This window comes from Thamnophis elegans, chromosome 6, assembly GCF_009769535.1.
Source record: "Thamnophis elegans isolate rThaEle1 chromosome 6, rThaEle1.pri, whole genome shotgun sequence".
In the NCBI taxonomy this organism is placed as follows: Eukaryota; Metazoa; Chordata; class Lepidosauria; order Squamata; family Colubridae; genus Thamnophis; species Thamnophis elegans.
The window spans coordinates 10570374-10583789 of record NC_045546.1 but is presented as its reverse complement, the minus strand read 5'-3'; the positions used below and the strand labels follow the sequence as shown (position 1 = coordinate 10583789).

General features: G+C 40.9%; 1 protein-coding gene across 1 annotated transcript in view; it reads right to left on the bottom strand.

Annotated features, from left to right (window-relative positions):
• FAT3 (FAT atypical cadherin 3) overlaps positions 1 to 13416 on the bottom strand; it is a 417794-nt gene that overhangs the window by 274186 nt on the left and 130192 nt on the right. The window contains 1 exon segment of the mRNA XM_032219713.1: positions 11442 to 11756. Coding sequence (XP_032075604.1) covers positions 11442 to 11756 — 315 coding nt within the window.

Here is a 13416-nt window from a genome sequence, read left to right as displayed (position 1 = left end):
TGGCTGAAAGTTTTTGGAGACTTGGAATGAATCAAGATGAAGGGAGTGAGCTTTTCATCTCAATAAATCTTGTTAAAGAAAAGTCTGTGAGAATTGTTACTGGAAATGAATCACTTTTGGAAGCCGCCAAAAAGCCTGGAAATTTTTTTTAGTCTCTCTAGGTCCGTGATAGCAAACCTATGGCACGTGTGCCACAGGTGGCATGTGGACCCTTTCATAGTTAAGGCAGGACTAGAATTCCAGTCTCCTAGATTCTCGACCAGTTTGTTTAAGTTTAAGTTTTATTTTATTTATATGCCACCCTATTCCCTAAAAGGGACTCAGGGCGGCGAACAACTTAAACGGGAAGGGGAAACATACAAGTACAAAATAGACATTTAAAATGACCAACAACCACACCTGTCGAGAGGGGAAGGGGGAGCTCATCAACCCCAGGCCTGTTGACACAGCCAGGTTTTAACGGCTTTTCGGAAAGCAGGGAGAGAGGTGAGGGTCCGAATCTCCACGGGGAGTTCGTTCCAAAGGGCTGGAGCTGCAACAGAGAAGGCCGTCCCCCGGGTCGTAGCCAGATGGCATTGGCTGGTGGATGGAACCCGGAGGAGGCCAACCCTGTGCGATCTGTGGGTTTAACCATAGACCAAATTGGCTCTCAATTTGACAATAATAATGAGAAAATGTCCTTTATATGTGGAAACTGGGTAATCAGTTTCACTGAAGGTAACCAAATTAAATTAGCTGAAATTAGTTCTAAATTTTTTTATCAAACAACGTCATAAGATTCTCACATTCATCCTGCATTTTTATTTTTATTTGAAAAAAGAAATCCTTAAAAAAAAAAAAAAGAAACCTACCAGCTAAGAAATGGAGAACTTTGTTTGATCTGCCTTTTTAAACAAACAGACATTCTCCACACTTCGCAGAGTGATAGGCAGAGTCAAAAAAGAAAAGAAAAGAAAATAAAATAATGGGCTGTCAGCCACTATATGATTCGAAACACGCATCTCTCGCTCACCTGGCAAATATTGGAACAATCTCCTGGTCATATAAAGAATGAATCAATTTTCTTCATCCCATTACAAGTCTTGAATTGCTGGTTTTAACATGACATGGAAAACCGCAGTGCTGGTGCGAAATGAGTGTGGATATTATAACATTACAGCCCAGAGGTATCTCTAGCAGCTCACGGTTTTTCAAACTGATGAAACGGCCATTGCATTTTGTATCTGCACCGCAACAGCACAACACTTATTTGATCATCTGGGGTCCCTTCGGACTACTTGTGGACACCTTTGTTATAGAAATCTTCAAGCTGTAGGTGGAGAATGAGCATACTTAAGTACCTGTAGCCCAGTCTCGCAGATACATTATTTTATCTATAGATCACATTTAGGAGGTGTCAATTTCCCTCACAAAGAGATTCTGGGAGGTATAGGAGTAAGACATAAAAATATAAAAGCTATTGATAAAAGTTATCTCTTGTAGCCCAGCAGGAGCCGTTGGAGCTGCCACTAGACTCCGACAGCGAGGGGCCCTATGAGTCGGCTCTGGAGGATATGGAGGACCCTGGACAGGGTGCCGACTCCGAGCAGGGTGCACAGAGAGGCTGGTTGGTCACTAGGAGGCGCCTGAGCCTTGGACCAGTGGGGAGGAGACAAGGGAGTGTGAGCCCGACGTCATGCATTGGAGTAGTGGGGAGGAGCCAAGGGAGTTGTTCCTGGATGCCCAGCAACGAAGAGCTAATAGGCGTAAGGAGCAGTTACACAGTTACAGGAGATAACTGCACTCAGTTGGTGGTAATTAGGGTCCTCTCAAGACTATAAAAGGAATGCTTGTGCACACGCCCCTTTGCAGGAGTCAACATATTCACTTGAGCTGGAGAACTCTTGGGGCTAGCTTGGCAGGCTGGCTTGCTGGCAACGTCTTGTCTGTGCTGGCTTGCTGGCAACGTCTTGTCTGTGCTGGCTTGCTGCCAAGGTTCTGTCTGTGTGTCAATAAATCCTTCCAGTATCTTTGTCTCAGCATGCTTTGGTGTAGGACGAGGGGGGTCAGAACAGTTATCTATAGATGAAACTAATATACCAGTGATGGCTAACCTTTCTGTTGTTGGGTGCCAAAAATGCAAGAGCGCGTGCGTCACCCATAATGCAAAGCACCCTCCTCCACATGTGCATGTGCGCACAACCCCCCCATGCTCCCCCCCGTGTGCCACACTGCTCGCCTCCAAGCTGAATTTGGTATTTCCTCAAGGAGGGGCGGGGGAGGCCATTTTCGCCCTCTCCAGGCTCCGGAGGCTTTTTTGAAGCCTGGGGAGGGCGAAAACAGCTTCTCCTAGCCCTCCGGAAGGCCAAAAATAAGCTGACCGGCACACGCATGCGTGCTGGAGCTGACGGCTCATGTGCTTGAAGATATGGCTCGGCGTGCCACCTGTGGCATGCATGCCATAGGTTCGCCATCACAGCTATAGACAAAAGATACATATTAGCACAGTGGTTCTCAACCTTTCCAATGCCGCAACCCTTTCATACACTTCCTCATGTTGTGGTGACCCCCAACCACAAAATTGGTGTCTCAGTTCCTAAGACCATCGAAAATATGTGTTTTCCGATGGTCTTAGGAGATCCCTGTGAAAGGGTCGTTCGACCCCCAAAGGGGTCCAGATCCACAGGTTGAGAACCACTGTATTAGGTAATTAAAACAAGAGTAGAATTCAGGTGTTCCTCCACTTACAACAGTTCATTTAGTGACCATTCAAAATTACGATGGCACTGAAAAAAGTGACTTATGATAATTTTTCACTTATGAAGACTGTAGCATCTCCACGGTCATGTGATCAAAATTCAGATATTTGGCAACTGATTCATATTTATGATGGTGCCAGTACCCCAGGGTCATGTGATCAAAATTAAAATGATTGGCAACTGATTCATATTTACAATGCTGCCAGTATCCCGGGGTTTGCGACTTTCTGACAAGCAAAATCAGTGGGGAAACCAGATTGACTCAGCAACAACCACGTTACTAATTTAATAACTGCCGTGATTCACTTAACAAGTTTACTGTTAATGAAAAGGTTGTAAAACGGGGCAAAACTCACCTAACAAATATATCTCATTTAGCAACATAAATGTGGGGCAGTGAGAAATGTGTTAAGTGAGTTTTGCCCCCATTTTATGACTTTTCTTGCCACTGTCAGCCCTGGCGGCCATTTTTCTCTTTGGATCTCCAGGGCTGCCACATTTTGTGCGTAGGCCTGCTGTGGGAAACTGGGAGCGGGGATTGCACGGAGTGGGTAGAGATAGGGTAGCCATAACAACATTCTTTTCTCCGGGAGTCAAGGACATTCAGCCTGCACCTGGAGTGGTATGACTGGGAGGCATCTCCAGTTGGGACGGTGGATTGATGGGACCATGTGATGGACATGTGGGTGCAAGGGGGGGGGACTTCGACTTTCCTTTGGGTGGGGAAAAGCCGGGGTGCTTTCAGATTCGGGTTTTCCCAGATGTGCCAATGTGACATCTCTAATAAAATGGAACTTTGAGGCAACTGCTGGCCCTGGAGTCTTATTTTGGGTGTTTTTTGGAACCCTAACAGCCACATTTGTTAAGTGAGTCGCTGCAGTTGTTCAATTAGTGACAGGATCGTTAAGTGAATCTGGCTTCCCCATTGATTTTGCTTGTCCGAAGGTCGCAAAAAGGGATCACATGACTCCAGGACACTGAAACCGTCGTAAATGTGAGTCAGTTGTCAAGCATCCAGATGGAAATCACGTAACTGTGGGGATGTTGCAACCGTCCTAAGTGTGAAACACGGTCATAAGTCACCTTTTGTAACTGTGAACGGTTGCTAAGCAAGCCGCTATAAATCGAGGACTATCTTGTATATATTTATGTTTTAATATTTTTTTCAATTTTTCAATTTTGTTTTATTCTCTTACATACCATTTAAGTATAAATTCACATAATTGTTATTCTTATTTACATTTGTCATTCTTGTACATTTATTATTTCATTTAATAGGTTATAATATACAGTTTGGGTTGCTTTATTTACTATCTCTTCCTCCTGTTGTAACACCTCCTTATTTTCCCTTTCTTTTCTCCCTCCCTCCCCTACTTCCTTCCTTCCTCCTCTCCTTCCCCTTCCTCCTTCCCTTCCCCCTACTCTTCCTCTTCCCTTTCTTACCCTCTCTCAGTTTTAATATTTTATTTTTACTCCATCCAGAGTCCCCCTCACAACTACACCGAAGAAGTATGTAGAACCGAGCATCTACGGACACCCAGTTGATCCCAAGAACTCAATGTCTTCCATATGCAGTTTACTCAGATGCTTGTATTATGTGGGTATTAAATGTGTGGAAATGAACATGTTGCAGCAATTAAAAAGTTCGCCTTTTCAGAAATCAAAAAGCAGGGGGAATATCTGTTACACCTTAGAGGGTAAATAAATGATATTTCTGCCAATGAAATGCCTGCTGTGTTCCCAATGCTTTAAGACACAGTAGAAATTGATTGAAAGTCAACAGGAAGAATCCTGGCGATCAGCAAAGAATGCACCTATAAAAATAAATATCTCTCCCCCCAATTGGAGAAATATTCCCTTGTCCTTGCATTTGAATGTTGTACTACTTAACCCCTTCTTCTTCTGCATACCAGAATTGCAATGATCTGACACTGTAAACAGATTTGTATAAGTTTTCCTACTACATCCCTTTATAAAAAGGGTTGAAGAGTGAAGTTGCGGGTATCCTTCATCACCATTTTTTACTCAAATCATATATCATTTTAAGGAGTAGAAATAAGATTGTAAAATTATTTTTACCAGGGGAAGGGGGAGACCCTGGGGAGAAAACCACTTTTTTTTTCCTTTTGCTATATACACACACAAAAATACAGATGGAATTCTAATATAACCGAATTTTAAATATCCAATAATAAAGGACAGCAAGCTACTCCATGATGTACATACAATACAGATAAATTTGTACGTCCATAGATGGCTGTTGCCACCATTTTTTAAAATTTATTTATTTATTTATTATTTATAGAAAGAGCAAAAGTTTCAATTTCTATATAAACAGTGTGTTGCTTAGTATAGTTATTTTGAGTAAGAATCACCATCATAATAACAATAGCATTCATAACTTTAATAGGCATCATAGGGAAACAATAACCTCTCATCTTGACATTGATAATACATGTATAGTGACAGTAAGGTAAAGGTTCCCCTTGCACATATTTGTTAGTCGTTCCCAACTCTATGGGGTGGTGCTCATCTCTGTTTCAAAGCTGAAGAGCCAGCATTGTCCGAAGACGTCTCCGTGGTCATGTGGCTGACATGACTAAATGCCAAAGGCGCGTGGAACGCTGTTACCTTCCCACCAAAGGTGGTTCCTATTTTTCTACTTGCATTTTTACATGCTTTTGAACTGCTAGGTTGGCAGAAGCTGGGACAAGTAACGGGAGCTCACGCTGTTACGTGGCGCTAGGGATTCGAACCGCCGATCTTTCTGATCGACAAGCTCAGCGTCTTAGCTACTGAGCCACATAGTGCTTACATTACATTTAGTAAACCATTTTTACAAAATTAGTCATTCTCTTGTATTTTTAAAAATCTAAAATCTCACATTTAAAAAAAAATCTGTTTCTGCTCAATAACCATGGATAGAATGAATCCCATATTAAGAAGTATTCAATGGCTTCTCTGTCTTTAATTGTAAGAGTTAATCTGTCCATTTCTGCAGATGGTAGTATTTTATTTTATTACAATCTTTTCTGTAGGGACCTCTATGCTCTTATGGGGGCTGTTATATATGCATATACATATATGGTCAGATCCCTAATATGTCCGAATTTTAAATATCTAATATTAATATTAAAGGACAGAAAGCTACTCAGTGATGTACGTACAATACAGATGGCTGTACGCCTACATAGGGCTGTTGCCACTATTGTTCTCCTGACTGTAGGATGGGTTGTCTACCACACTCTCCTGCAGGAGAAGGAACAAACTAAAAGGTGCAAATTCCAAATTCTGAAAGGTAAAAAGGTTGAGGCTCAGAAAGTTGATTGACATTGAAGCCAATTGCTATTGTTAAATCAGAGATTCTGGAAAGGATGCAAGCTTGGTAAGATACAGTGGTGGGATTCAGCCAGTTCGCACCTATTCGGGAGAACCGGTTGTTAACTTTCTAAGTAGTTCAGAGAACCGGTTGTTAGAAGAAATCTCCTTCTGTTTTTCCCCACTTTACAGGGCTAATCCTGTAAGGAAGGCAGGAAGGAAACATTCTGGTGTTGTTTCTAGCCTAATCTTTATTGTCCTGCTTACAGAAACTGCCTCTCTGGTTAACCCTTATTACATTGTAACAGATAAGGCGAAGCACCTATCAACGTGAGTGATGTTGAGTTGGCCATGCCCACCTAGAACATGACCACCAAGCCCCACCTACCCTGCTAGTCACTAGGGCAGAGAACCGATTGTTAAATTATTTGAATACCACCACTGGTAAGATGTCACCTACAGGGGTGGCATATATCTCAGTGCATATTCTGAAGGAGGTTGAATCAGGCTAAGCATCCCAACTTAACAACTTATTGTGGGTGGCAGGACCTGGTTTAGTTGTGGATGAGGGACGTACAGGAAATTATAGGACTATAAGTAGATTGGGGAGTAGAAAAAAGAGTGTTAAAGCAAAAGTAATTGTGGGTCCGCCTCTGAAGTTACCAGAAGTTGAGCCTTATTCAAAGGGGAATTCACACTCTATTATTGTGCAAAGTCCAATCTATTCAGTTTTAACACAAGGTTGTGTAAACCACCAATTCTAAGTTGCAACGTTTTGTTTCTGCACCCCAAACAATTTGAAACTGAATCAAGAATATTTTGTTGACAAGCCAAATATTCAACTGCAAAGCCTTTCTTCCTTCCTTCTTCATTCAATCATTCATTCATTCATTTCCTGGCTAACTGACTTACCTCCCTCTCTCCCGCTTCTTTCTTTCTTTCTTTCTTTCTTTCTTTCTTTCTTTCTTTCTTTCTTTCTTTCTTTCTTTCTTTCTTCTTTCTTTCTTTCTTTCTTTCTTTCTTTCTTTCTCTTCCTTCCTACCTTCCTTCCTTCCTTCCTTCCTTTCTTTCTTTCCTGGTTAGCTGACTTCCCTCCTCCCTCCCTGGAGGAGGACATCTAGTGGAGAAACTGCTTCAGTCTCCCAATTTCAGCCTTAAAACTTCACCAAAACGCGTTGAGTTGCTCTCAATCACCTATTTTAGGGCCAATTTTAGCTTATTTTGTTCACTTGGGGAGGATTTAAGCGTGGACATGACAGACAGTGCCATAATCCCTTCCCACCTTAAAATCCAGAAAATAAGATATTTGGGCTTTTCAAGAAAGTTGCACACTTCATTCCTATTTAATGTTATGTATGCTTGAAAGACATTGATGGTTTTCCAGTGCCACTTAGAAGGTTGGATGGCTAGTAGTCAATTAAGCCAAGGAGATACCAAGTGATATAATCACAGACAACATCTTGACTTTTTTGAACTTCTTCTGGCAGATGCTGTCCTAAATAGAAGGAGGGGGTCATTAAATAGGAATGTCATTAAGCCATTCAGTAGCTCCAGGTTTTCTGTTCTCATGTTCATTCCAAAGGTACTTTTTCAAGAGGCAGTTTGACTTTGTTTTTCCTTGAAGATGAGTCACTTCTCATCCAAGAAGCTTCTTCAGTTCTTCTTCCTCAGAAGCTTCTTGTGTTAGAAGCGAATGTCTTCAAAGAAAAACCAGAAAGTCCCAGTTGTCTCTTGAAAAAGCACCTTTTGGATAACCATGACCTGGATTTCTGAGAATCTCCATATGTCAGGCCTGCATTCATTTTTGTTTTGGACATTAGGCCTGCCACACTTTCTATTATTCTTCTATGCATTTTCCATTGTGGGAAATGGGAGGGAGGATATTACGGAGTTGGATGGTATGTAGCCATAACTACATTCTTTCTAGAAAGCCAAGGTCATCATTTGTCTCTGCAGCTAGCCGGAACTGGATGGGTGGAACTGTCAGCATGGCAGTGGAAGATTGCATCATGTGATGGACTTGTGGGTGTGGAGGCAAGATCTTGAACTTTCAACTGGGTTGAAAAAAATGGGAAGCTTTCAGATTTGGGTTTTCCCAGATGTGCCAACATGGCTCTCTTAATAAATTGGAACTTTGAGCAATGCTTTGCCTGGGACTCTGATTTAATTTTCGATGCTATTTGGAACCCTGACACCATAGATATTTCTCACCTTTATGTTATGGTTTTTAACTTCCTTTTAAAGGACTCTACACCCCTAATAAGTTGAAAGTGAAAGTGCCAACAGAATAAAAGTTTCTACATACAAAGAACCCTTTGATGTATCAACATCATTGCAGAAGATAATTGTTAGCTCTTCTGTTAGCAGTTTGTCCTTTATTTTATTTTATTTTGAAGAGCATAATGGTCAGAATTAAAATTCATCACTTCCCTCCGACCACACAAAACTGTCATAAATTGAGGCGATAAATTACTGCTATGGGTTGCTGTGAAATTAACACTTATATATGGGAAATAAAACTGAAAATTTATAGCAGCAATCAATCTGCTTTAATGTATGTAACTTCATCATCTGTTTTATTTACTTTCTTCCTTTCTCTCCCCTTCCCTAACACACACAAAAAAAACCCCTTTTTCAGGAACTGCGTAATTGAAAAACAAATGGCTTGTTATGAATGATATTCTAGTCATTGCAAAAATGTCATGTTACAAGAACTATTAAGGGATGTAAGGCTATTGATGAATGAAGACTGCACGAAGGTGGAAAAAAATATCACTGCCATGCGAGTAACTGCTGGGGGCATCAGCATCGAAGCTTAAGATCTGTAATATATCAATAATATAATTAAGGGCACCTTTTCTAAATTCGCATTCTCCGGTGATACTGAAAATGTTCAATTTCCACAGCTGGAAGGCACAACATTTGGACAAAGCTACAAACGGAATTTACATGATCAGAATTTCAGTACAAATGGAATCAGCATATCCAACATAAAAAAGATTTAAACAGTGCCCGGAACTACCTAAATGTTAGCAAATATAATAAAATCTATTTTGATGAGAAGAGAGCGCATAACCCATTATTAAGGAAACTCAGTCTTTAATTTGAAATTGCACACATTTAAAAACCTGTATTTAATTCCACTTGCAAACTCTGAAATAATTACTAAAGCATTTAGAGCAAATTTTCACAGAGGCGTTTCCTTTTCCTTTTTCCTTGCATTTCTTCAAATATTCCTCAGTTTTGAAGTGCGGTCTGCGTGATAGAACTACCTAGAAAATTGTATTTGTATCACTGATATTTGTTAATGTTCCTTGCTTCGTACTTTGTATGAAGCATTTTCTGTATCTTCGATAAATATACATCATCAAATGCTTGTTAAAGCATTTTAAACATTGTGGGCAAGTATCGTATATTCCAGAGTATAAGACGCACCTTCCCCCCTCCCAAAGGGTGAAAATCTGGGTGCGTCTTATACATTGAATGCAGCATTTTTGGCCTTCCGAAACCCCACCCCCTTCACAAAAATGGATGTGCAGAGGGTTTGGGAGGCCTGCAAAGTGCTTCTGGGGGTTGGGGAGGGCAAAAATGAGTGAAAAACGGGCCGTTTTTGCTTGTTTTTGCCCCCCCCCCCAGCCCCCAGGAGCACTCCACAAGCCTCCTAAAGGCTATGCATGACCTGTTTTTTTTTGTGTGTGTGTGCAAAAAACAAGTCATTTCTTTGCTCATTCCCCACCACCCCCCAAGTCCCCAGGAATACTTTGTAGGCCTCTCAAACTCTCTGCATGTCCCGTTTTTCACAAAATTGATGTGTGCAGAGGGTTTGGGAGGCCTGCAAAGTGCAAAAAACTTTTTTAAAAAAAATTTACCTCTTCAAAATCTTATATGTGTGTCTCATATTCCGAAAAATACAGTATTTGGTTTCAGAAAATTACTGGCCTTCACATTGCTGTTCTGAATAATGGTTTATTTGTCCTAAAATTAAAATAGGATTTCTTTTACATATTTACATAGTACAAATAACAAGCTTTCTGATACCCCACCTAAATGAGCAAAATTAGCCTGTTTTCAGACACTGAAATCCAGATTATAACCAGGGGTCGGGCTGCTGGGTGTTCACAGGGGTTCCGGGAGAACCTCTAGCTAAGATTCTGTGCAATTCGGAGAACCCCCAAATCCGACTCCTGGCTGGCCCCGCCTACCCCAGGAGTCCTCATGTGGCCCGTTTTGAATGCAGGTAAGTTCAGGGCACGTGCGGAGGCTCAGGGAGGGTGAGAAACGGGCCTACTGGAAGTTCAGGGAGCCCTGAAACGGGCCCGTGTGGAGGCTGGGGAATGGGCCCCCATTCTGGAGCCTGGGGAAGCTGTTTCTGCCCTCCTGGAGGCTCAAGGAAAACCTCCGGAGCCCGGGGAGAGCATTTAATTTAACAGTGACAAAACAGGCAGCAAAATATCACCCAATATTTTTGTAGGTGACCATTCTATATATGACAATCATTCCCATTAAAGCAAAATATTTGAATTAATGTTATTCTTTCCTCAATACAAATAATAAACAGACTCTGACAAATTTAATTAGCATTTGGATCATAGAAATGCCAACATTTGTACATGCAAAAACCTAATGCTAGATCTAATTGTCAAATTAAGAAATCTCTAGTTAGGGGCACAAAAAGTTTGACAAATCTTCTCAAGTCAGCTTCGATGGGAAAATATGAACTGTTTGCATATCAACAATTAATTGTTAACCAATTAATCTTAGATGCAAACAACAAATATTACTGGAACTGCATCTATTTTAAAAATTACTAGCTAATAACCCAGTGCTGCCTGGATATTTATCTATCTCAACCCTCCTTCCATGAACTTCGCCGCAATTTCTAATGTTGGATTTCCCCCCTTACCAGAGGGACCCGCCTTGTGGAGAACTGTGAAGCCATTACCATGGCAATTCCACAGCACTGTACAGTAGATGTTATTTTAAGGCAGTACGGTAGAAGCCATTTTAAGGCACAACAGGGTGTACTTTAACAGAATATTAAAGTACGTCAAATTTGGTTGAAATTGCTCGATGTGTTCCAGAGTTATGCTGGAACACACACACACACGAAAAAATATGGGGAACAATTCAGATACAACAGTAGTTTCATCTACATTATAGCTTACAAACCAAGTTTCAGAAATATGTGTGATTCTGGCAATATTTCTGTGCCATCTTGTTTCAGTGTTCCAGCTTCCTGAAAACTAACCACCAATAACTGTGAATATTCTCTGAAGCAAAAGAAGGAAAGACAGTTGAACGAAAAACAATATATGCAAAGAAAACCTTCCATAACATCTATACAACCATTCTTGGTAGCATGAAAAACAAGGAAGTATGTCCTACCGGTTTTGGTATTGATGGCAAAAAAGTTTTGGGGGTTTCCACTTGTAATCCTGTACGTCATCTTTTCAGTGGTGCTGGAATCGGGATCTTGTGCCTGTATCTGAATGACTGAAACATCCTTCGGGGAATTTTCCAAAACAGACGGATAATAAATGGGTTCAGAAGTTAAGGGAGCATTGTCATTTACATCTTCCACTTCGATGTAGACCTCAATGGTGGTATAAAGGGGAACAACTCCACGGTCTGCAGCATACACAGTTAGCCAATAGGACTGAGTAGTCTCTCGATCAAGGATATCGCCTGTGTATATAACTCCTGCAAAACAAAAGGAGAAAAAAATATATGTGGAATTGCAGAAAACAACAATGAATCCATATTGTTTCTTGTCCTGCCAACAGATGCTTTGGTAAATAAATTGATCTCTTATATTAGGAATATAATCTAACGGTTGGGTTGGCAATATATAAATCATATAGCAATGCTGTTTCCTCAATCGGCCATAAGAGGGAGCCAGAATGACTGTTAGCTCTCTGTTTGTTAGGTGTTGGGCTGATCTGATCCGAGTGTTTTGGAAGCTGGCTGTTAGAAAGTGCCGTGAGCTATTGTAAGTTTTACAACAGCTAGAAAATTCTGAGTACCAGACTGTTTGTATGATTATGGACTATGTTATTTGAATTATCCCTTAACTGAAAGACATTGATGACTGACTGTCTTATCCGTGTATGACTTGGACTGTTTGATGGACTCTGATACCTCTATTTCCATGAAAGTAAAAGCCTATTTAAACTGCAGTGTCTCTGTATGCGGGTTTATGTGTTCTCCAACACAAGTCTCACAACTCTTCTCTGAACGCACTCGCTCTCCCAACGGGGAGCTTACCTAACACCCTCCTCTTTAGGGTAGCCCCTCAGATACTGGAAGACTGCTATCATGTCACCCCTAGTCCTCATTTTCTCTATACCAGTGGTGTCAAACACGTGGCCCACAGGCCGGATCAATCCTGATGCGGCCCACGACAAGATTGAGTTTGACACCCTTGCTTTCGTCTAGCCAAACCCAAATCCTGCAAACATTCCATGTTTTTGCTTCCAGGCCTTTAATCATCTTATTTGCTCTTCTTTCTACATCTTTTTTGTAATGTGGTACCCAAACTGTATTTTTATTTTTATTTTTTATTTTTTATTTTCTTAATTTTCTTCTATCCCTCTACTCCTCCCTTTGGTGTATTTCTACAATCTATTAATATATTCATATTGACCTATTTTTACAGTAGAATTAACGAGCAACAGTATACAGGTGCAGACACGTTACCTTAAAATCTAACACATACTATGTATCCCCCCTCCCCCCAACACCCCACCTCCCTTCCCCCCCCGACTTCCCAGAGCCCGTAAATGGTATAGATTTTTAACAAACACAGTCTACAATATATTAAGACAAAGGAAATAAAAAAAAGAAGTTAATAACATCTCTGCATTGAACTCAGCTTCTTCCTGTTGAACTAGCTATGAACAGTTTAGATTATTCCTAATCTTAAGCATAGGCTATCTGTAATTTCTTAGTCCCATATTTGTTTTGTATATAGTCAATCCATTTTTTCCAGTCTCTAAACTGTCTCTAAACTCTTAAAAACTGTAATTTTTAAGTGTTTTCTGCTTGGTTTGTCTATTTGGAAAGGGTGACAAGATCACTGCAAAAACTTGGTTCTGATAAACAGACAGACAGACAGACAGACAGACACATAACCATAGTCTTAACAGTAATATTTCCATAACTTTCCCAAAGAGCAAATTTGTTTTCTAATAAGACATATGTATTTTAGCAGGCCATGTCACCTTCTGACTTGAATATTCTCACCCACCCACCCATAATGCTCCATCACTTCCATTCCCACCTACTGCACAGACTGTCTCCTTCCCATCCACCACATGGGCTTGGAATCCCACCCCCTCACCAACATACTTTTGGCTTCTTC